This window comes from Mustelus asterias, chromosome 16 (assembly GCF_964213995.1).
Source record: "Mustelus asterias chromosome 16, sMusAst1.hap1.1, whole genome shotgun sequence".
NCBI lineage: Eukaryota > Metazoa > Chordata > Chondrichthyes > Carcharhiniformes > Triakidae > Mustelus > Mustelus asterias.
Window position 1 is genome coordinate 63,850,221 of NC_135816.1, and position 25,952 is coordinate 63,876,172.

The window sequence follows — 25,952 nt, forward strand, 5'->3', positions numbered from 1 at the left end:
TCATAAACACAGGAGATACCTTGTCAGATTTGCTTTGCATGAAAGTTTGCCTCGTGACTAACAGAATCTCAATATTGCTATCAAGAGACCACTGGAATTCACAAGTGCAAGGTGATTTCTCCATGTTATGATGCTGGGATCATCAGCAGCTACTGAATAATCAATTTTGGATTTCTAATTGTCAACATGCAAGTGGACTATTGGACATCCAGATGGTACTACCTCTGGTCACATGAAATGAAAGGTATTAGCTGAAAGAAACTCCTAAGCCGAGCTGAGTGACCATTCGCAGTTCCAGACAGCGCACACCCGGGAGAGTGAGGTGGTGGTTTGTTGCTGTACAAAATGAAAGATAAATCCACATACTAGCTGCTTAATCACTGGAAGAGGGAGGCAGCCTTTTTCCACAACCATTGGGAATCCATTGACAATGAGATTGCTGGCCTCTCTTGTGGCAGTTGCGTTCACAACATCTTTATTTAATGTTAATCTCTTTATTGATAACGATTTCTGTCAAGTTACTGAGTCATGATGTGGAGATGCCGGCATTGGACTGGGGTGGGCACAGTAAGAAGTCTCACAACACCAGGCTAAAGTCCAACAGGTTTATTTGGAATCACGAGCTTTTGGGGCGCTGCTCCTTCCTCAGGTGAGTGCCCGAGGAAGAAGCTGCACTCCAAAAGCTCATGATTCCACATAAACTTGTTGGACTTTAACCTGGTGTTGTGAGACTTCATATTAAGTTACTGAGTATCATTTTTGAAGGGGCACTAACATGAAAATGAAGTGAATTGCACCAAATAATTAAAGATTTGATTTTGGGGTTTGTAGTGCTTTTTAGTCCCTCGGACACATATCAGTCACGGAAGGTCTCAACATATTTTGTGATTCCACTCCAGGAGTACCACTTAGTAGAAAGATATTGATTGGGTTGATGACAATCCATCATAAACTTACCCAAAACTGTCTTAAACATTATAACATCCTCTCTTTCCACTGCCTCCCTATTCCACACACATACATTAATGTAAAAATCTCATCTAAGCTTGAACCCATGTCCATTTGTCCTAGAGCTTGTGTCAATATGAACACGCAATAAGGGACAGGAAATGACCAATCAGTCTAACCAATCAAATACTGAAGATCTTTCTGGAATCCAGTTTACCTATTGGTTTGAAGATTTTAAGAACCACAATAAATTCACCTCTCAGTTACCTCTCGTTTTTTTCTGTGCAGCTCACTTGTGCCTGGAAGCCCATATTGAGTTAATCAATGGCGGCCTGACTGAGTTCATGCATCAGAGTTAGAACCTTCTGATGTCAATGGCTAAATGCTCTCTCAGATTGTCTTTACCCAAAATGACGACTGGGGTTTGGGGGGGGGGGGGCACTTGGCTTCTATTTCTTTGCTGAGAATGAATCACAAACAGCCACTCCAAGTTAATCATTCTACATGTTCCTTCTCTCAGCCTGGTGGACATATATTGGAATGATAGGGTACCACTCTGGAAGGTGTGTAATAATGTGGTCCCTGATATCACACAGAGTGCTTCTTCACGCTCTTGAAACTAAGAATCATGATCTCATTGAATGATGGAACAGATTTGATGGGCCGAATAGCCTACTTCTGTTCCTACATCTTATGGCCTAATTTAATAAAAACAAGGCGTCTCATTGTATCAAGTCATTTTATAAAAATATAATTCTTTATGAGCACAAAGTAGCACCACAGTCAAAAAATGTACAATTTATAAAGTTACAATATCCTAACAACAATAACCTGAACTTATATAGTGCTTTTAACATAGTAAGATGTACAAAGATATTTCACTGCATCAGTATCAGGAGAGAGAGCCACAAAGGAAGTTAAACGAACAGAGGACAGAAAGTTTAGTCAAAGGTTTTAAGGAGTGCCTTAAAAGAGAAGAGAGAAGCTTAGGGAGGGGGGCTTAAAGAACTTGAAACATTGGCAGCTGAAAGGAAAACAACTAATGGTAGAGCAATTAAAGTCAGGAAAATAGAATTGATCAGAATTGGAGAAGTTCAGAGAGCTTGAAAGGTTAGAAGGTAGGAAAACTGCATAAACACACAAGGTCTTCATTGAGATTTTTAGGTTCCAGTCACCAATATTTCATTTTGGAGAAGCAATGGCAGGAATTCAATTTAAAGCTACAGCACAGAACCAAAACCAAGATCACACGATCATTTATATTCATCTCTCAACAATGACCAAGTATGAACCCCAAAAGTTTATCACACACACGCTAACCTTTCCTACGTGAGGGAATGCAAGCTTCTACTATTGCTTGTAAAGACATCATGAAGCAAAACCAAACTGGATGAGGTGGTGGTTTGTTGCTGTACACAATGAAGAATAAGTCCACAGATCAGCTGCTTAATCACTAGAAGAGGGAGGCAGCCTTTTTTCACAAGCATTGGGAATCTATTGACAATGAATAGGTAAGAACTAAAGGCTTAACACCCAAGAAGGACTGGGGATTGTTATTTCTCAGTGCACATGTTCCTTCATCTTTCCACATATCATCTTGAGTTGCGCTTTGTCTCTCACACTCATCCCATTCAATAATCTCCAATTCTTGGACATTAACTGACTGCAACCTCAACAATAATGTTTTTAGTTGTTTGTTCCACTTCCCTTACTGCTTCAATAACTGGGACTGCTTCCTTTTTTCCAGCCAAAATACTTACTCCTCTAACTCAAGTCGCATTCTTTAACTTTTCCAGCTGCTCCTCATCCTAATTTGACCCTGTTCATTTCATTCCTTTTATAGGCTTTTACTCTCCCACAGCCTGCCCCATCCATTGCTCCATACACATTCCTGTCTCTCTCTATCGCATCCTTCTCCCACCTGTCCTGTACTCCAATATTCTGCCTGCATTTCACACTGGATCTTCACAATCACCGACTGCTCACATTTGCATTACCCTCCATTGGTCCACATGTCCAAGTGCCACAGAAGATGTATTTAGTGTGGCAGGGAGCCAAGCTGCTGCCATTCAAGTGAAAGTCATTCAGTCACTCCAACAAACGGAGTTCACGTATTATTCCTGAGGTATTAGCTGCGGTATGTCTTGATGATCTCTTTGACTGGTTGTCTGCAGATTGGGCATTTTGCGTTCCTGCTGAGGAGCTTCTTACCGCAGCCATAGCAGACGCACATGTGTCCACACTTGTATAAAACAGAATCAACTTGGCGAGAGCAGCAGACAATACAATCTTCATCCAGGGATTCCGAGAGCTGAGGCTGGATATCTGATGATACTTCAGCAGCACAAGGACTGGAACCAGAATGGCCTGAAAATAAAGTTTTCAATGATTACCACATTAACCAAATGATGTCTCTATTAAAGCATCAAGTTAATCCTGTTAAGATCTGGTTAGTATTTTTATCGACTCAGTGGCTGCATCCAAGTTGGTACATGGCCTATCCCAATTTTCAAAATAAGAGGCAAGACACATGTCAGGAACCAATTATTTGCAATTGATAGCAGAGAAAAAAAATAGTTCAGTTATGGATATCAGAAATGTCATTTAAATTTTTTTAGAACTCACGGCCAGGAATTTATAGCCCTTCCAGGGTTTGTGCCCCACCGCCACCCCAGCAGATGTGGCAGGCCATTTAAATTCCCATCTACTTTGGGGCAGGACCATAATATCCCCTCAGGCAGGAGGAGTGGCCATAAAATCCTGGCCCATTAGTTCATTCCTGATGAACCTACTGGAATTCTACAAGATAGGGAGTATATCAGAGACATGAGCCTCGCCAAGCTTTCGAAGTTCAAAAGGTTTTTAAAGAAATTGAAGGCTCACAAATTAAATAGAAATTAGGAAGTTGAATTGATTTGATAATGGAAAGCAGATATCCAGTGATGATCCTCAGGCTTTAGGGAGGAAAGACAAACATAGAAAGGCAGCAGTGATGCGCTTGCACATGGTATGTTATGGCATGGTGAATTCGGCATTGTCCTGTCAACACATAGGGCGGGCAAGCAGGATTTTACCAAAATTTGTCCAAAAGTCAGGATCGGACTGCAAACTGGCATGTATCACCAAATGCACTGCCAGGTTTTCACTGCAGATTTTCTAGCACCCAGTGGCGGGGCAGGGCACACGGCCTGTCGGCAAGGTCGGGGCACCATCTTTAAAGGGCACCCTGATCACTGCTGAAAATAAACTCCCTCTCCCCCCGCGACAAGTATCAGGGTGACCCCCCCAACCCCCACCAGAAGGCATCAGGCACTCTCCTCTCTCACCGACACTTGCCCTCCAACCACCACACATAAGGGACTTCCCTCTCCCCAACCATGGGACTCACCAGAGGCCCAACCCTGCTGCTGCCAGGGTAACATTGCCAGGGCATGTGCCTCTCCCCCAGGCACTATACTTACCTTGGTGCCCCTGGTGGGCTCCCCTCGACTGATCCCTGTTTTTATGAAGCTGTTTTAAACTTCGTCAACATGGGGGCAAAAATATGGCTGGGAAGCCCTTTAATGATATTGAAATTCATTAGAATGTATTGAAATAAGGTTCCCTCCCAGAACATTACGTCACTGGTGAGAATCTAGTTCCCCAATTCTTGCAGGAATATGGGCCCCCCCCGTCACCGTTAGGCTAACGACTAACGCGGGCTCAAAACTGCCCCTCTAAATTCCAACAGTTTTCTGGTGGGATTAGATATTGAAATATGGATTGGACCCTATCATTTAACATTAGGATCTTGGTTTAATTGCAACCCAGAATAAGAGAATAAAGCTATTTTGTCTCGAAGCAGGTACAGAATGGTACAGGTACATTGCTGTCCTATCAGCATTAAGACTAAGTACCAACCCAGCCTGGATCAAAGAAGATGAGATCTGCTCTCTGTAACTTGATGTTATTAGAGGCATTTTTGTAGTGGCAGCTGAGCACCTAATGCACTTGATTTTTGCAATCGAGACTCTCAATATTGCAGAATACATGTTCAGGAAATGGATGGTAAGATCTATAAAAGCCACAATTGGCTCACGATGCGCCTTAGCAATTGGTGGCACTGAAGTGCATCGTGATAGTAAGAAGTTCAGTCATCACCCTACAGTGCTCACACTGTGACCAATTAGGGAAGTTCATTTCACAATGCCTCCACTCACAATGATCTCAGCCGCTTCAGGATGTAAGTGTGCAAACGCTGTGCCAGATTCAGACAGCTTTAGGAACTTGTCTATTGGGAACAAGACTGTTGAAATCACCCAGCCCGGGATCACCTAGTGAGAGAGGACCAAGAGGCTGGAGTCAATATGAAACCATGTTCTAAAGTAATGGGATATTGTTTCTCCTTAAGATGCTGCTCAGCCTTTGTCCAGCAATTGCTCTGAGGAACTTAAGTAAAGATTAAAGCCCCGAGTGTTTGCTAACTGCTCTCACCTTTGGTGGGTGTCGCACAAGAGGCTGGCGTATCAGAACATGATGTCTGGGACTTGTCGCTTCTGACTGGGAGGGGTGGCTGCGGTGGTAATTTCCTCTGGGATACACATTTCACAGTGGAATCTGAAGAAGTAAAGATATGAGTATTGAATGAGAGTGACAATATACAATTAGATTAGATGTAAAATATCACGAATTTCAAATGATCAGACTTTGAAATTCCTGGTTTCATATTAACCATTAGTTACAAAATTTCTACACTTAGAGTTACTAACTATTTATACAGGGTCATATTGCAAATATTGAATATATCTAGGAATAGTCTCACTGAACCTACTCTGCAGCTTCAATGACTAAGCTGCATGCAGCAACATTCTGGCCAAACAGGGAGAATTAAAGTTACTGGATGGTTAACAAGATCCATTTGAACAAACACATTTTAAGCAATAAATCTAAACGATAAAGATGAGAGAGATCACAAATGGCAGCTGTCTCTTTAGGGAGAGCGCAATAGCTTCCCTGACAGAGACCGTCTCCTACCATCACTCATGTTAGTTACAGAGGAACATACGAGTTAGAATCAGGAGTAGACCACTCGGCCCTTCAAGCTTATTCTGCCATTCAATGAGATCATGGCTGATCTGACTGTAACCTCAAATCCACACACCCACCTACCCCCGATAACTTTTCACTTCCTTGCTTATTCACCTCCGCCTTAAAAATATTCTCTGCTTCCACCGTCTTTTGAGGAAGAATTCCAAAGACAATCCTCTAAGCATCAAATCCTTTCAATTTTAATTTTAATTTATAGATGGTGAATGATTGTGATTAGATTAAAACAGATGCTAAAATGTTGTAAATAAACCTGAATAGGGGATTTTCACAGTAACTTCATTGCAGTGTTAATGTAAGTCTACTTGTGGGACAAATGAACAAAACTTTAAACAACAAGTTGTTTTCAAAATGTGTGGAATTTTATCATAATGGAGAAATTTGACATTCCATAAATAAAAGAATTGCTTTTCTGGAAAAGGGAGGGTATTTATCAATAACTATGAATTTAGTAAGTTGTCAAAAACCTAATTACACATCATTCAAAAAGATGTGGGTTTTTCTAGGGTGTCTACAATGTGGCTAACACTGTAACATTGGAAATTTTCATCAATTCAGACTTCTTTGAGACTGCACTTTGGGTGACCTCAAAGTACATTGTCTGGAGGAACAGAGAATCACTAACAGAAACTTTGAGATTTCTGTGTTACACTGTCCATGTGCAGATTCCTGAATTCACTGTCAGCTTCAGTGGCGTAATGCTAACAGTTTCGCCATCATTGCAAAGTCACTTAAAGTGCCTTGGGTTTCCTGCATGCAAATAATCCTCCTGATGAATACCATTCAGTGTTGTAGTGAGCTGCAGTCTTTAGTCAGAAGAGTTAATTAAAACATGTGATTTACATCTGGAAGATTCTACATTAAAATTACTGCATAAATAAGCTGGAGACCTTTCAGCCTACTAGCATGTCGGGTGGTACATGGTGTTCGCGGGATCTTTACTGCTTTCAGGTTTACATAACTTTTAGTACAGCTTTAAACCTATAGATTTTAAATTTTCCCAATTTTGACCCTGCTCCCAAATGTCTGATTCCTACTGGGTTCTCTGGAGGCTCATTCAGGTCCAGTAATCCTACTTTTGGGAAGACAAGAGGAGAGTGTTGCTGGGCTGTCCAACTGCAGAGGGCTTCACAGCTAAAATCAAATCTGTCCTCTACCAACATCTACACACATGTGGACACAGTAATCAGCATGAGTCGCTGAATAGCAAATAGTAGCAAGAATCCTAGTTCATTTTCTCCTTCTCATCTGGGAAACTAATAATGCTCCAACTGCTGCTCTAACTGAGATGAGCAAGGGAGGCAGTGGCGTAGTGGTATTGTCACTGGACTGGTAATCCAGAGACCCAGGGTAATGCTCTGGGGACCCGGGTTCAAATCCCACTCAGCAGATGGTGAAATTTGAATTCAATATAAATCTGGAATTAAAAGTCTACTGATGACCATGAAACCATTGTCGAATGCCATAAAAACTCATCCGGTTCACTAATGTCCTTTAGGGAAGGAAATCTGCCATCCTTACCCAGTCTGGACTACACGTGACTCCTTACCAAGTCTAGACTACACGTAACTCCAGGTTGACTCTTAAATTCCCCTTCAAGGGGAATTAGGGATGGGCAATAAATGCTGGCTCAGCAAGTGGTGCCCACATCCCATGAAAAAAAATCTCATCACAGAGCAGAGATTATGCCTGGGAACATCTATCGTTTAATAGCATGTCACATGGTATATTTACCCAAGGCTATCAGGAAGTGAAATAATCTAAGCATATCTCCTATCTAACTAAATATATAGTAAAGCATGATGAAGTGTTCTCTCACATCTTTCAAACATGTCAATTAATTCTTTACCTTGGAGCTGGACTTCTTGTGTTGTTCCGTACACATCAATGATTACCCACAATGGCCATGACACCAACAATCCTTTCATCAGGAGGTATTCCCTCCCTTCATTCACAGTGTACAGGAAGTGGCCTTGGCTGTTCACCCAGAATGAGATGACAGTTCCCTCTTGCATGCACTCCTGGGGTAACGCGCTGACCCAGAAGCCATGTGTTTTCTCTAGGTCTGGGCACACAAACTTTGGAAGGGCACTGGGATCCATGAGGGAGGGGTCATAGATCGTGCAGCCTAGTCGCAATCCCCCTTTCCACGAGTCATCTGTCTTTGTGATCTTCACTCTCACTTTCTCCTGGATGAGGATTGGACGGTTGGTAAAAACAATCCCATTACAGAATCCGGATTTCCTCCATGCGCAATGATGGGATGAATCCATATTTATCTGGGTCCCCTTGGTGTACGGATGGAAAAAAAGGGGACTGAGCAAGGTAGCTGGTTTTTGAAGAGATTTTGTCTTTTTTCCACAGGTAGACCATTGGCCATTTCTTTGCTCATATTCTGTGAATGAATGAAACAAGAAGGGTGCTTAGTGCAACATTGGTGTATGCAGGACAACGTTACTAGGAGTTTGGCACAAATAGATGATCATCTAATACTGAGAATTATTTCCCTCAGTTGGCTAATCTTATTCCATGCTTAGCATTTGATTGAGGTACATTGCCACTGGCAAATATCCAACGCTAGATAATTATTTGCACATTGCATCATGGATGTCACATTTCACACAACTCTAACTGAGAAGCTGAGTAAAACACCAATTAGAACAATTATTAGGGAGTAGCTTCCATTTGATCAACCTGACAACTTTGCTTTCTTGTTTGTATTAAATATTTGGGCCATGTATTTGCATTTGGAGACATCTGGCAGTAAGTGAGAACTTTAACACATGAAGTTCCAGCTGAACCACCAGCGCCCACGATTCAAAGACAAACAAGCAGGTAGAGCAGGACAGGCTGAAAGGAGTAATTAAGAACACAGGAGCCGAGGTCCATCAGAGGAAATAGCTGCTCTGTACATCATTCACCCACGTTAGTTAGCTCCATATTCCTTTATACCCCTATCTAACAAATATCTATCAGTTCAAGTCTTCAAAATCCAGTTGTACACAGCCTTTTGGGAACGAGTAATTTTTATATTTCGTGGAAAGAAGTGCTTCCTGATTTCACCCTGACCCTCTGCCTCGGAAAAGCAGCCAGCATAATCAAGGACCCCACGCACCCCGGATATACTCTCTTTCACCTTCTTCCGTCGGGAAAAAGATACAAAAGTCTGAAAACATGCACCAACAGACTCAAGACAGCTTCTTCTTGCTGCCATCAGACTTTTGGACGGTCCCATCATATATTAAGCTGATCATTCTCTTCACCCACCTGTAACTGCAACACTACCTTCTCCTTTCTCTTTCCCCTATGTACTCTATGAACAGTATGTTTTGCCTGTATAGTGCGCAAGAAACAATACTTTTCACTGTACCCCAGTGATAATAAATCAAATCAAATCAAATCTAATATGTCCCATCATTCTTCAAAAGAGGGTTTTTCCATTTCTATCTTTTCAAATCTTTTTCCTATTTTAAGCAACATGATTAGTTCTTCCATTATCAAGAGAATGTAAGCGCAATTTATGCAACCTGTCATAAGTTATCCCTTAATTTATCCCTATACAGCACGGTGGCACAGTGGTTAGCACTGCTGCCTCCCAGCACCAGGGACCTGGGTTCGAATCCCAGCTTGGGTCACTGTCTGTGTGGAGTCTGCACGTTCTCCCCATGTCTGCGTGGGTTTAATCATAGAATCCTACAGTGCAGAAGGAGGCCATTTGTCCCATCGAGTCTGCACCGACAACAATCCCACTCAGGCCCCATTCCCGAAACCCCACAAATGTACCCCTCAAATCCCTCTAACCTACACATCCCGGGACACTAAGGGGCAATTTAGCATGGCCAATCAACCTAACCTGCACATCTTTGGATTGTGGGAGGAAACTTGAGCACCCGGAGGAAACCCACGCAGACACGGGGAGAACATGCAAACTCCACACAGTTTCCTCCGGGTGCGCCGGTTTCCTCCCACACTCCGAAAGACGTGCTGGTTAGGTGCATTGGCTATGCTAAATTCTCCCTCAGTGTACCCGAACAGGCGCTGGGATGTGGCAACGAGGGGATTTTCACAGTAACTTCATTGCAGCCTACATGTGACACTAATAAAATAAACTTAAACTTTGCCTCCCTGGAAGCGACTTTGTTTTGTCAATGTCCGGAAACTGACCAGTTACCCAAGTCAAGGAGAAAAGGGGCTGGCGGCAGAACAGTTAATGTTTGATTTTGTTGAGATGCATGAGGGAATGAGGATCATGGTGAACTTAGCCAACAGACTGGCTATGGAGAGAACTTGTTTCGCTTTCTGGGCCCATTTGAATTCACTCATGATGATATCCTTGTGGAATTGTTTGAGAAGCAAACGAAGCATTCCTTCTTATCACCTGTTTTTGTGTCTGCTGACAGGTGCAAACACAGCTATTTAAAGAATGAGCGTGCCATTGGTTAGCCAAATATGTACTGCTGTATGAGTCACCATTTTCAGGGAAGTAGGGGGAAAAAGGAGAACTGGATATAGACAGCCTGTCTCCTCAGTAGACCTACTGAGTGGTAAATATTTGATTACCTTTCATTCCTTGGATAAAAAGCCAAGAGTAAAAATGTATCAGTGACTATTTGTTGTTAAAATGACAATGGCAAGAACTCCACCAAAAGAAGTTAGTCCAAGGCATTAACATGAGTCATCAAACCATACAGCACAGAAGGAGGCCATTTGGCCCATCACATCTGCGCTAGTTCTTTGAACAACAATCCAATTAGTCAAACAGCCCAGCTCTTTCTGCATAGTCCTGCAACTTATTCCAGATAAGGGAAGTGTAGCAAATCTTTATGGTCTTTATTAATGTCAGTAAATACGGCTTGCTTCGAGACTCCACAACAGATGGCTCAGGGATACATTTATCTCAGGAGACTCCACACAGAGAACTCGATTTTAACTCATTCAAAACGCATCCAACTCAAGAGAAACTGTAGCTGAAGACTATATGGGACATTTACCATAATCTTTACCATACTCCATTGCACTTTCTTTCTACATCCAGTACATTTAGTTTAGGTGCTATCCTGCTCTAATCCACAAGGCTAAATAAAAGGAGTCCACACTCTTAGTTCAGCAGCTAGGAGATTACTGGGAGGGTTTTGGCTCTTACTTCCATCACTCTGGGAATTTGACCTTTCCTGGTGCCTCCTATAGAAAGCATTGCTGAAACTGGATTCCACAATGTGGAGAATGGCAAGGGAAAATTCATATCCTCAATACTCCATGGCTATTCTATACTAAGATGTGGAGATGCTGGCGTTGGACTGGGGTAAACACAGTAAGAGTTTTAACAACACCAGGTTAAAGTCCAACAGGTTTATTTGGTAGCAAATGCCATTAGCTTTCGGAGCGCAGCCCCTTCGTCAGATGGAGTGGATATCTGCTCTCAAACAGGGCATACAGAGACACAAAATCTAGTTGGAGAATACTGATTAGAATGCGAATCTCTACAACCAACCAGGTCTTAAAGGTACAGACAATGTGAGTGGAGGGAGCATTAAGCACAGGTTAAAGAGATGTGTATTGTCTCCAGACAGGACAGCCAGTGAGATTCTGCAAGTCCAGGAGGCAAGCTGAGGGGGGTTACTGATAGTGTGACATAAACCCAAGATCCCGGTTTAGGCCGTCCTCATGTATGCGGAACTTGGCTATCAGTTTCTGCTCAGCGACTCTGCGCTGTCGTGTGTCGTGAAGGCCACCTTGGAGAACGCTTACCCGAAGATCAGAGGCTGAATGCCCGTGACCGCTGAAGTGCTCCCCCACAGAAGGAGAACAGTCTTGCCTGGTGATTGTCGAGTGGTGTTCATTCATCCATTGTCGTAGTGTCTGCATGGTTTCCCCAATGTACCATGCCTCGGGACATCCTTTTCTGCAGTGTATCAGGTAGACAATGTTGGCCGAGTTCCAAGAGTAGGTACCGTGTACCTGGTGGATGGTGTTCTCACGTGAGATGATGGCATCCGTCTCGATGATCTGGCACATCTTGCAGAGGTTGCTGTGGCAGGGTTGTGTGGTGTTGTGGTCACTGTTCTCCTGAAGGCTGGGTAGCTTGCTGCGGACAATGGTCTGTTTGAGATTGTGCAGCTGTTTGAAGGCAAGAAGTGGGAGTGTGGGGATGGCCTTGGCGAGATGTTCGTCTTCATCAATGACATGTTGAAGGCTCCAGAGGAGATGCCGTAGCTTCTCCGCTCCAGGGAAGTACTGGACGACGAAGGGTACTCTGTCCACCGTGTCCCGTGTTTGTCTTCTGAGGAGGTTGGTGCGGTTTTTCGCTGTGGCGCGTCGGAACTGTCAATCGATGAGTCGAACGCCATATCCTGTTCTTATAAGGGCATCTTGCAGCGTCTGGAAGTGTCTGTTGCAATCCTCCTTATCCGAGCAGATCCTGTGTATACGGAGGGCTTGTCCGTAGGGGATGGCTTCTTTAATGTGTTTAGGGTGGAAGCTGGAGAAGTGGAGCATCGTGAGGTTATCCGTGGGCTTGCGGTACAGTGAGGTGCTGAGGTGACCATCCTTAATGGAGATGCGTGTGTCCAAGAATGCAACCGATTCCGGAGAGTAGTCCATGGTGAGTCTGATGGTGGGATGGAACTTGTTGATGTCATCATATAGTTGTTTCAGTGATTGTTCACCATGAGTCCAAAGGAAGAAAATGTCATTGATGTATCGAGTGTATAGCATCGGTTGAAGGTCCTGCGCAGTGAAGAAGTCTTGTTCGAACCTGTGCATGAAGATGTTGGCATATTGAGGTGCGAATTTGGTCCCCATGGCTGTTCTGTGTGTCTGGATGAAGAACTGGTTGTTGAAGGTGAAGACATTGTGGTCCAGGATGAAGCGGATGAGTTGTAAAATTGCATCAGGAAACTGGCAGTTTTCGGCCTTGAGTACTGAGGCCGTTGCAGCAATGCCATCTATACTATATTCTATACTATGCCATGTGACCACTGAGCCACCAGTTAACCCTAAAGTACTAAATATTTCATACAAGGCTTGTGTACATGCAGTTAAATTGGACAAGCAGAATATTTCTACTCTTCCTACCAACCAGTGGCCTGGTTTCTCAAGGGCAAAATCACTTCCAATGCAAATGAAACCATTGCAGAATTCTGTGGATTTCTTGGACAAAGACATCTTAATTTGCAATTGTGTGTCACAAGGCTCCACAACCATTGGTAGCTTATTTATTAGTTATAAGTAGGCTTACATTAACACTGCAATGAAGTTACTGGGAAAATCCCCTAATCGCCACACTCCGGCACCTGTTCCAGTACACTGAGGGAGAATTTAGCATGGCCAATGCACCTAATCACACAGCTCATTAATCCACACAGTTGATCAACAAATTAATTTGAGAACCATTAGCGTTGTTAACTCTGGTTGAACATCTTGCTGGAGGTTTGATCATTAAAACCTCTGGCCCCTTCCCACCCTGCCTTTCTTAATATCCAGCAGGATATTAAGCAAGAAAATTAAAAAGAAACACAATTAACTTCAAATCCTCTCTCTCCCAGGTTGCTTGCAAGTGTCCCGGAGATGAATTGTTAATATGAAAGACTCCAGTTCAATCCGGGAGGGTTGGTAACTCTAAGCAGTATGATGTTCATGCCATCATCATAGTTATGATCGCACATTAAAGTCAATTATGGTAAAAATTCCTCTTTGTGAGTGCAGGGAGTACATTCATTGGGCCTTTTTTATAAGTTGGTGTATTTTTTCTATGCTCCAGGCGGTATGTGTCTCTGTTAGTGTTGAGACTTGTCCCGAGTTTGTTGTTCAGCCTGAGATTTGAACTAGGTTTCGTGTGTTTCACCTAGTGCACCCCACGTCATGAGCTATTCTGGGCAAACAAATCAAAATCCTGACGTAACTCAACTTGTTCGACTAGATCTGCACTGGCTGAAAAATCATAATTACAAGGTGCGAGGCGGTATGAGAATTGGGTTATCCGGGGATACCTGATGCTCAGCATTTAAAATTATGATTCAGGCGTGGGATCATCATGTCGGAGCACAAAGTGGAGGTGTTTCTTCTGACGTTAGTATAACCACATCGCATCCTCTGCTAGTTATACCTATTAAAAGGAATGTAATTAAAAACACGAAACTACCCCTGGCGGCCCACACCCAGCAGTAAACTGGAACAAACCGCTTCTGCTAGGAGTTGATGAACTGAAACTCCAGGTTGCTGTGGCTGCTCCCAGCAGCCTGGCGTGCTTGAGGTATGATGTGGAGATGCCGGTGTTGGACTGGGGTAAACACAGTAAGAAGTCTCACAACACCAGGTTAAAGTCCAACAGGTTTATTTGGTGGCAAAAGCCACTAGTTTTCAGAACAGGCTGTCCCTTCGTCAGGTGATTGGGAGTTCTGATCACAAACAGGGCACAAAGACACAAACTCAATTTACATGAATCATAGTTATGATCGCACATTAAAGTCAATTATGGTAAAATTCTACCCAAACTTGATTTTCCTCTTTGTGAATGCATTCATTGGGCCTTTTTTATAAGTTGGTGTATACAGCCTGTTCCGAAAGCTAGTGGCTTTTGCTACCAAATAAACCTGTTGGACTTTAACCTGGTGTTGTTAGACTTCTTGCTGTGCTTGAGGTAGACAGTAGGTTGCTAGGAACAGTCACGGTAATATCTATTTAAAGGCACGTTGTTACATGCTGAGGTTTAAGTGTTGATACTTATCAAGTGATAAGTAGCTTCAAGTAGCCATTTTGTTTCCACGGAAAACAATACCAAACGAGACCTGTTTGTTACTGGAATTCACTCCTAATTCATCTGTTCAACAGGCCACTGCATCACCTGAAATAGCTCACGCTGCTCGGGAGCCATAGGAATGACTTGCTTCATCGCTACCTCTCATTAAAGGTCAATGCAACGAATGCTTCAGAAAACAAGTCACAACAATCTGGTGCCTCAAGAACGGTCCCATTGTCTTAAGGATAATCTCCATTGCACTAGTGCCTAAAAGGACACCTCTCTACTCCAGCACCTATCCAATTCATCAACAGTTATCCCGGTCACATTTAATGCACAAATCTAATGCCTGTGTTCTATCTTTTGTGTCCAAAAAAGGTTATCTTTCCCCAACACCTTAACACCTTTTTGTGTCATCTTTATCATGTGGGCAGCACGGTGGCACAATGGTTAGCACTGCTGCCTCACAGCACCAGGGACCCAAGTTTGATTCCTGACTTGGGTCACTGTCTGTGTGGAGTCTGCACATTCTCCCTGTGTCTGCGTGGGTTTCCTTCGGATGCTCCGGTTTCCTCACACAGTCTGAAAGACGTGCTGGTTAGGTGCATCGGCCATGCTAAATTCTCCCTCAGTATCCCCGAACAGGCGCTAGAGTGTGGCAAACAGGAGATTTTCACAGTAACTTCATTGCAGTGTTAATGTAAGCCTACCTGTGACACTAATAAATAAAGTTAAAAAAAACTTAAACTTTACTTACATATGGGAAGTATACCAGTGGTGAAATGAATAATTCCTTTTCTTACTGGGTCTGGGAAGTCCCGAGTCTGGGAAGGATACTGCCATGTTGTGATCTGGACTTGATGTCCTACTGTCTCACCCTCTTACTTACACCGATCATGCAAACCTGACTAACTGAATTCAGAGACAGGAGCTGACTCTGGATCCTGCTATTGGTTCTGCTTTGACGTGTGTACGTGATGACCTAATTAAGTCAGTGTTGCTCTTAAGATGTACTGAAAACGGGGAGGACAGAAAGCGGGAAAGCAGCACCCAAGAGCTGTCCAGTTAAAGTGAAATATTGCGTTGACATGCCTCCTTGTCAGGAGAATTTATTGCTGGTTGGAGTCATAAATTGCATTCAATGACTCTTCCATTTGTGTGAGAAAACAAAAATGCAGTGGATCATGTGACACCAAGATTTATGTTACAACAAGCAGGCTAATATGAACATTTCCCTGGGTTATGATACCAGTTCTATCACACTGGAAAACAGCACTGGTTGGTTTCATAGAATCATAGAATTCCTACAGTGCAGAATGAGGCCATTCAGCCTATTGAGCCTGTACTGACAACAATCCCACCCAGGCCCTATCCCTGTAACCACAAATATTTACCTGATTCCCCTGACACTAAGAGGCAATTTTGCATGGCCAATCCACCTAACTTGCACATCTTTGGACTGTGGGAAGAAACCAGAGCACCCGGAGGAAAACCACGCAGACACGGGGAGAATGTGCTAACTGCACACAGACAGTCACCCAAAGTCAGAATTGAATCTGGGTCCTTAGTGCTATGCTACCGTGCCACCCAATTTCAAACTGGACTTTTACAGGGAGACACTTTATATTGCTTAGATGTTTGTTACACTGAACTTGCAGCTGCACAACAGTTATATCCTCAGTACAGTCGCAATAGTCAAGTCTCGAATTTCCTGTGTGTTCCCTATGCTTCCACCTTGTGCACTGCAACCAACAAAATCCATGATAGGAGGGAATTTCCAAGATCACAGAGCAAAGAGTCACATCATTCTGAAAGATAAAACGAAAGCAGTGGAAGTCCCCCGACATTCTGAAAGCGAAATTAAAACTCTGATGTATTGTGTACAAAACCAGTATTTTTGTATACCCCAAGCAAAACTGCCTCCTCCCCTGCTTATAGTGGAAGCACTGACTTTGTAATCAAAAAGCATGAGATATTATTAGTAATAACACTTTTGAACCAGGTTAAACAAGAATTCTCCCTCCCGTCCCGTATGCACTCCAGAGGAGCTTCAGCATGCTAGAAAATTCGACAAATAAACACATCGTGGCTCCTTTGTATAATTTCACATGAAGTGATTAGAGTTTATGTTGCAACTGACATTACGCATACCAGAGCCTTCCATATACTGAGTTTAAGGCATTGTGGATACACCACAATGTCATTTTCATCTATGTTTTTAGTGTCAGCTTTATGTCAGTTCTCTCAGAAGCAGGCTCAAAAGCCTCACTCCAGAGAACTTGAGCATGAAAACTAGCCTGTGGTTGTTGGAGGCTTTAATAAAGATTGAGCCTTCAGACCTCAGTGGAGCGTAACAAGGCAAATTTATTCAAGCTTTTACCACATGCATGTGGGAGAGGCCTTCAAGTCAAGCTTGGAGATACTCTGTCGCTTACAGCTCAAAGCACTATATTTATACATTTTCGCATCACAATTGAAACATGCATATAAGTTCAAAATAAACCATGTGTCAATCAAATGTGATTGGGGCACTCACTGGTCAGCACTGCTGCCTCACAGCACCAGGGACCCGGGTTCAATTCAGGCCCCAGGTCATTGTCTGTGTGGAGTTTGCACATTCTCCCCATATCTGCGTGGGTTTCCCCGGGTGCTCCAGTTTCCTCGCACAGTCCAAAGATGTGCGGGTTAGGTTGATTGACCATGCTAAATTGACCCTTAGTGTCAGGGGGACTAACAGGGTAAAAATGTGGGGTTACGGGGATATGGCCTGGGTGGGATTGTTGTCAGTGCAGGTTCGTTGGGCCGAATATCCTCCTTCTGCACTGTAGGGATTCTATGATTCTATAAAATGTCAATACTTCTCCTTTTCTCTGTATTGCAAACTAGGTAAAACTCAAGTCACGAACCTCCAGTCTTTATGGTTTTCCTGTTACCTGTGGTTTTATCAGAACTTCTGCTTCTGCGATTTTCTTTTGGTTTACTGTCTGATTTTCATCCGTTCCAACTGCTTGGTTGGCTGCACCTATAATGGTCATGCTAATGGTTCTTTTCCATGGTCTTGCAGTTAATTTAGTTACGCTGTTCTATTTCCTCTCCTTAGATCTAAACTGAACGTCATCCCACAATTTAAGAAAAAAAGGGTATATTGCACCATTTTGCCTGGGAAAAAAAAGTACAAGAAACATGCCCGTTCATTTAATGAGGAAATCATTCAGCGTCATCAGATTGACTGTGTTTAAATCAGCATTGATATTTTGCTTAATCGAGACAATCTGGTAAGTGGGACACTTTATGCTGTGATGTCCCAATTAACAGACTTTGACTATTTTGCACAGATTATAATTCTATAACGTACAGATTAGTAATGATCCTTCCAGATATTTTGATTGACATTGTGTCTAAGGATCTAATTGTATATAATTCTGCTCCTATCTCCCTCGACCATTTTGTACTGTGCCATGATTCACTGCATTCTGCCTTTTTCCAAATGTTTTCTCCTCTTTGCACTCTCTTATCTATCTTACTCATTTTGAGCAGGAGTGTTCCACTGTTGGAGATATTTGGCGGGATTTTCTGACCGCACTCGCCCCGAAACTGGAAAATCCCGACTGAGGTCAACGGACCTGTCCGTGGTCCATCCCTCACCCACTACAATTCCCATGGCAAGAAATGGGAACAAGAAAATTTACCCTACTCCTTTTCAGGTATAAACCAGGCTCTCTCTGGTGGATTTACAAGTATGCACTAGTATTTGAAGAACAGCTGGGCTCCAGTCCAACAGTTACCACTCAAGCAACAGTTAAAACGTGGTCACAGGTATAATTTCTAGAACATACATAGAACATAGAACAGTACAGCACAGAACAGGCCCTTTGGCCCATGATGTTGTGCCGAGCTTTATCTGAAACCAAGATCAAGCTATCCCACTCCCTATCATCCTGGTGTGCTCCATGTGCCTATCCAATAACCGCTTAAATGTTCCTAAAGTGTCTGACTCCACTATCACTGCAGGCAGTCCATTCCACACCCCAACCTCTCGCTGCGTAAAGAACCTACCTCATGAACCCTATAGTTATGCCCCCTTGTAATAGCTCCATCCACCCGAGGAAATAGTCTTTGAACGTTCACTCTATCTATCCCCTTCATCATTTTATAAACCTCTATTAAGTCTCCCCTCAGCCTCCTCCGCTCCAGAGAGAACAGCCCTAGCTCCCTCAACCTTTCCTCATAAGACCTACCCTCCAAACCAGGCAGCATCCTGGTAAATCTCCTCTGCACTCTTTCCAGCGCTTCCACATCCTTCTTATAGTGAGGTGACCAGAACTGCACACAATATTCCAAATGTGGTCTCACCAAGGTCCTGTACAGTTGCAGCATAACCCCACGGCTCTTAAACTCCAACCCCCTGTTAATAAAAGCGAACACACTATAGGCCTTCTTCACAGCTCTATCCACTATTCTGCTTGTGGACTTTTGCTGTGCACAAATTGGCTGCTGTTTTTCCTAATCCTATTTTATTGACTGTGTAGTGCTTCGGGGTGGCCAGAGTTCATGAAAGGCGCTATATAAATACAAGTACAAATACTCGGCATTTGGAGGGCAGTGATATAATCAGACAAAGTCAGCATGGATTTACGAAAGGGAAGTCATGCTTGATGAATCTATTGGAATTTATTGGAATCTATTGGGCGGCACGGTAGCACAGTGGTTAGCACTGCTGCTTCACAGCTCCAGGGACCTGGGTTCGATTCCCAGCTTGGGTCACTGTCTGTGCGGAGTTTGCACATTCTCCTCATGTCTGCGTGGGTTTCCTCCGGGTGCTCCGGTTTCCTCCCACAGTCCAAAGATGTGCAGGTTAGGTTGATTGGCCATGCTAAAATTGCCCCTTAGTGTCCTGAGATGCGTAGGTTAGAGGGATTAGCGGGTAAATGTGTAGGGATATGGGGGTAGGGCCTGGGTGGGATGTGGTCGGTGCAGACTCGATAGGCCAGATAGCCTCTTTTTGAACTGTAGGGATTCTATGAAGTCTATGGAATTCTTTGAGTTTGTAACTAGTAGAGTTGACCGAAGGGAACCAGTGGACGTGGTTTATTTAGACTTTCAGAAGGCTTTCAACAAGGTCTCACATAATAGACTACTATGTAAAGTTAAAGCACATGGGACTGTAGGTAATGTCTTGAGATGGATAGAAAGCTGATAAGCAGACAGGAAGCAAAGAGTTGACATAAATGGGTCTTTTTCTGATTGGCAGTCAGTGACTAGTGGAGTTCCGCAGGGATCTGTGCTTGGACCCCAACTGTTCACATTATATATTAATGATTTGGAAGAGGGAACTGAATGTATTATCTCCAAATTTGCAGATGATTCAAAGTTGGGTGGGAGGGGGAGGTGTGGGGACGATGCAGAGATGCTTCAGCGTGATTTGAATAGGCTGAGTGTGTGGGCATCTGCATGGCAGATGCAGTATAATGTGGATAAATGTGAGGTTATCCACTTTGGTAGCAATAATAGGAAGACAGATTATTACTTGAATGGGTGTAAATTGAGAGAGGTGGATAGTCAACGAGGCGTCCTCGTGCATCAGTTGCTGAAAGTAAGCGCACAGGTCCAGCAGGCAGTAAAGAAGGCAAATGGTATGTTAGCCTTCATAATGAGAGGATTTGAGTATAGGAATAGGAAAGTTTTGCTGCAATTGTACAGAGCGTTGGTGAGGCCACACCTGGAGTATTGTGTGCAGTTTTGGTGTCCTTATCTGAGGAAGGATGTCCTTGTATAGAGGGAGTACAGTGAAGGTTTACCAGGCTGATTCCTGGGATGGCAGGTCTGTCATATGAAGAGGGACTAAGTTGGTTAGGATTATATTTACTGGAGTTTAGAAGAGTGAGAGGCGATCTCATAGAAACTTATAAAATTCTAACAGGGTTAGACAGGGTAGATTCAGAAAGAATGTTCCCAATGGTGAGGGAGTCCAGAACTAGGGTTCATAGTTTGAGGGTAAGGGGTAAATCTTTTAGAAATAAGGCGAGGAGAAATTTCTTCACCCAGAGGGTAGTGAAGGTGTGGAATTCACTACCACAGAATGTAGTTGAGGCCAAAATGTTGTCTGGTTTCAAGAAGAAATTAGATATAGCTCTTGGAGCTAAAGGGATATGGGAGGAAGGGGGATCAGGATATTGAATTCGATGATCAGCCATGATCAAGGTGAATGGTGAGCAGGCTCGAAAGGCTGAATGGCCTACTTCTACTTTTAATTTCTATGTTTCTAAGTTCTTTCTTTGCCCAGATATTCACTGGCATGCTGTGGTGTTACCTGATACACTGAATCAAAAATCCCATCCTGGGTAGAAAAAGGCCCATGACCGACAGATGGTGAAACCACATCAATAGCACAAAAGAAACCAATGAACAATGCAGGCTGTGGCTCTTGAGAATTATAATGAATGTAGAGCATTAGCCAACTGTCCCAAGATTCACTTCATTGAACGCATTTAATATTTTAAATAAATGCTTATTTAATGTTTGCACCAATTATATATAGCATAGCATATATTGGATGACACTGCTTGTCAGTAAAGTGGCATAATTGACATAATTGGTGGAAAGGCTATATTAAATCGATTGAATTTATGCTCTTCTAAAAATATATGCATTAAAACAAATTATAATAAAACAGAACAAAGAACTATAGCGCAGTGTGTTAAACATCAGTTTAAACCAGTTTATCTGGGGATGAAGGATTTTTCTCTCTGCTGGCTGTCAGGGTTTTTGCTAAATGAGTTGTGTGCTTTCAGTCTTGCTGAAAATCCCTCCAGTTCAAGAGAACCTACCTCAGAGAGATCACTGAATGGTTGATGTGGGAAGTGGAAAAGGTATGACCTAATGCAGTACAGAGGACATGCGCTGAGGCAGGAGCCAAGCTATATTGTGGACATGGATAGAGAGAGTTTTCGCCCATGTCTAACCTTAGTTTGTAGTTCATTCCCCACCAAAGACACACCCTCTTTGATGAGCACAGTATCCACACACAAAAAAAAATCACTCATTTCAAAAAAAAACTGGGGTGGTTCACAAACATTAATCTCCTTATGTCCTGATGTAATTTGAAAAAAAAGTGAAAGAGCTGTCAGTGTCTAACTGGGAGAAGAAAGCAAGGCAATGTCAATGCAGGCTGCCTCAGAACTAGAAATAAACAGCAGCCTGATACAGGTGCACCACAGAGTAAAAGGCTGTTAATGTTTAATGCTGGCAGGTTGCAGGCGGTCAGTGAAGCAGTTAGATTTCAGTTTGTTGCTACCCAGTGAGATACGGCTGCCATGGCTGCTGCTACCAAGGCTTATCTTCCCTGGGAATGAAACACCTCACAGATGGGCAATAATAAAAGTACACAGAGCCAGTCATTTATGATATCCGTATATTCTGAAACTTGCAATCAAACAACAGGATGTGTAGAAATAAAAGAAAATGCAACTGTCTATTGGATCGAGATAACATCAGCTCTTCACAAACAGGTGGAATCTATTGATTTTAAAATAAAATCAGCTATCTATATGTGTGTACTTTAATCATAAACTCCACCCGAATCCTCCTAATCACACGGCAAAAGTACAGCATAAGATCACCTCCCACCTTATATCGGTACATTTCTAATGATCTATTTGTATCTTTTTAAAAAATGCATTTTTTCTCTTGTGAATTTTGTGCTGATCAAATTGAGAAGTATACTGACTTCAGTGAAGATCAGACGGGATGTAAACAGGCTGTCAATTCCCTCTTGCCTGCCCAAAACAATGGTTAACTGTACCCAGTTCTACTGAATTCAACCTTCACTGCTGAATGGACTAAAAGATGTTATTTCAGGAAAAGACCTTAAGAAACCTAATGTCAGTACAAGATTCTAAGGCCATCCCATGTTGATTTACCCATTGGACAATCCCAGTCTCCACTTCAGTCTCCATTTCTGCATCCCCTCAACTGTCTTGTACCTTCCTCATTATGGTTCAGTCAGTGGGTTTGACTATGACGCCCTCTTTTAAGGAAATAATCTTACAATAGCTCCCTATCTCTAAAGAGGCCGACTCATTATGGGGCCACTTTTAAGAAAAACACAACCAGCAGGAACTTTCAGAATATCAATCGAATTCTAATTAAAATCTATTTATTTTATTTTGACATCTTCTATTGTCGTAAATACTATTATATAATTAGTTGTAAGAATTGAGCAGTATCAGATTGTGAAGGGAGGATTTACCAAGAAGCAGGAAGATTAACTAACATGATACCATGAAGCTACTGTCAAATAAGCTCTGGTGGTGAAGGTTTCCAACACCTTGTTCTAAACATTTTATATCAAAGTTTCAACAAACAAGTTATTAAACCCAATAGAAACAAGAACTCCATTTCGAATGCAAGTATCACTGTTAACTCTTGTTAGAGTGTTTCTGTCAAGCTGTTGTCACTATCAGGGCCTCCTCTAATGGGTGAGAGTATAATTGTTGAAACTTTTGTTAAAAGCAAAAAAAAATCCTTAAAACTAGAAGTAGTCACGATCATGGCTCCTTTTAAAGACAGAATCTCACCATTAGGACCCCATTTAAAAGAGGAAGTCTTGCTGCAAGGTTTGCTGCAAGAATCTGGCACCATCACTTCCTCTTTTACAAACACGGATGTTATGAAGAATCATATTTAACTTGAATATCCATTTATTTATTTCTGTGTATTCTTTCTGTATTTTTGTTTTCTTTTTTAACAGTAAGAACTGATAACATCAGCAGCGAAATCGTTTGGATGAATTACTAAAGACACATTCACACAATGCAGCATTTTTTATGAAATGGTTTGTCTCTGCATCAACACTGCAGCAAAATAGTGTCCGAATAATGCAGCAGGACCTTGCTTGACTCTCAAACAAAGTTAAACCAAACTCTTTAGTGGTAATCTCAATCCATGACATATGGAATTTAAGTTCAGACGTTTCAAGTCTCTCCACACTGATACTACACTTATGGAATGCTGGACTGTGAATATTTGGGTTCTGTACTGCTACAATGAAGCTGTAGAACTTGTGGTTATGATTTTGTCTTTATCAATATTACTCAACACCATCTTACTGTCAGTAATTCCTCTAAGTTAGTTCTTCTAAAATGGTTGGTTGCCAGCACCCAGTATCTACACAATGTAAAAGGGCTCAACCTTGTCTCAGTGGTAGTCAGATTATTGTGGGTTCAAGTCTCACTTCCAATGCTTAAGCAGATACTTTAAACTGACACTTCAACACAGTCCTGAGAGTGCAGCAGTGTCAGAGGTGCTGTTTTCCAGATGCAATGTTAAACTGAGGTCCTGTCTGCACTGTCAGATGGCCATTAAAAGACGACATGTCTCTGGTTGAAAAGAGAAGGGACTTTCACCCTATATTCTCCCCATAGCAAAGGTATCAACATCCTGGGGATCACCACTGATCTCAAACACAACAGGAACAGCTATGTACATACCATGGATATTAGAGCAGATCAGAGGCTAGATATAATATGCTAAGGTGTCTCAGCTCCTGTCTCCCCAAAGCCTGGCTACAATCTACCAGGCACAAATCAGGAGTGTGATGGGAATGGGCTCCATTTGCCTCGAAGGATACAGCCGCAACAATATTCAAAAAGCTCAACACCATCCAGGACAAAGAATTTTACTTCATCAGTTCTTCAAATATCAAGAGAATGACAGGAATAAATGAAAGGACATTGAACAGAACCTATTCGTTCAAAACCTGTAGAAATCATCACAAATATCCCATGTTCTTTAATGTGGGTTATTTTATCTGAAAATTGACTTACTGAGAATTGTGCAGAATGTGAAGTGACAAAATGGAATAGCAATAGATTGTTACAAACCAATAATACATTTGCACTATTTTATTCGACATATGAATTATTTATAGTTGTGTTGAGTTCACTGAAATATCCGTTGATCATAATTGTTACAAAATAACACATTTGCTTTAATTCTTCAGTGTTATCTTATTGAACATGTTTTCAAAAACACGTTTGGGAATTGCAGCCTTGTTAATTAAAATTTAAATATTAATGAACAACGAACCTGCAATCTCCCAAGGATGCGATTTTACTTTGAAATTAAACATCTCCTTATGCAGCCTACTGCTTAAAATGTCTCTGAGAGAGGAGCAGGATTAAATTGAGAGTAGAAGACTCGATGTGCTCAGATAACAAAGGTTTTTAAATATATATATGGATTAATATTTACACTTCCTATATTTAGTCTACATTCTAGTAGCATGCAAAGGCGATCGGATATCTTACCCCGGGGAGCCTGTTTGATGTAGCTGTTTCCCATGCTCAGCGGCATTTAGATGTAGGTTAGCTGGTGTCTCCCCCAGTACCTGTGCTGATGCTGCTGGTTTCTTTCTCTGCCCGATTACTTATATGATTACTTATCAGCCAGACACAGGGCGGCGCTTCCTGACGTGACGATACTTGGCTGCGAAAAGAGGAGGAGCTGTTGATGAAAGTGGAACAGCCCAAGTCGTGGACCTTTTGTCATTCTCAGCCAGACAAAAGGCTCCAGGGTTGAGTTGTTAATGTTATATGTGACAAGAGGTCGCACAGCCCGTTCTGTACCATGTGCTTTGTTCAGGCAGTTTCCTGCAGGTTTATCTGGGTCAGACACAGGGCATGAGCTTCGGGTTCTTTACACCGAGCAATGTGCCATCTTCTTCCAAGGAGTCACTCCAAAAAAAATCCCAACTGCAATATCCTCCAATTTGCCATCGGAAAGACTGAAGCCATTGTTTTTGACCCTCACGACAAACTCCGTTCCCTCCCTACAGATTGCATGCTGAATCACAGGGCCTATGTAATCATTCGCTATCCAGCTGAACAATGACCACCCTGCTTTAGCTCAAACAGGAACAGAAAATGCTGGGAAATCTCAACAGGTCTGGCAGCATCTGTGGGGAGAGAATAAGAGTAGTCCAACGCCGGCATTTCCACATCGGGAGAGAATAGAGCCAATGTTTCGAATCTGAGTGACTCATGGTCAGAGCTGAGATTTTCCAGCACTTTCTGTTTTTGTTTCAGATTGCAGCATCCGCACTATTTTGTTTTATCCGCTTTAGTTCATCCGTTGCTGGAACTCCCATCCATGCTTTGATTATCTTCAGGCTAACTATTCAAAA

The 25,952-nt window shown here is 42.5% G+C and overlaps 1 protein-coding gene across 1 annotated transcript; it reads right to left on the reverse strand.

The window, feature by feature from the left end:
• Positions 1 to 1,671: 1,671 nt before the first annotated feature.
• LOC144505508 (E3 ubiquitin-protein ligase NEURL3-like) lies at positions 1,672 to 25,186 on the reverse strand. Its single transcript, XM_078231633.1, has 4 exons — positions 25,078 to 25,186; positions 7,883 to 8,428; positions 5,422 to 5,544; positions 1,672 to 3,315 (listed from the first exon to the last, which is right to left on the reverse strand). The coding sequence occupies exons 1-4, from the start codon at positions 25,121 to 25,123 to the stop codon at positions 3,077 to 3,079; spliced, it is 954 nt and encodes a 317-aa protein (XP_078087759.1). The 5' UTR covers positions 25,124 to 25,186; the 3' UTR covers positions 1,672 to 3,076.
• Between the last annotated feature and the right edge of the window lie 766 nt (positions 25,187 to 25,952).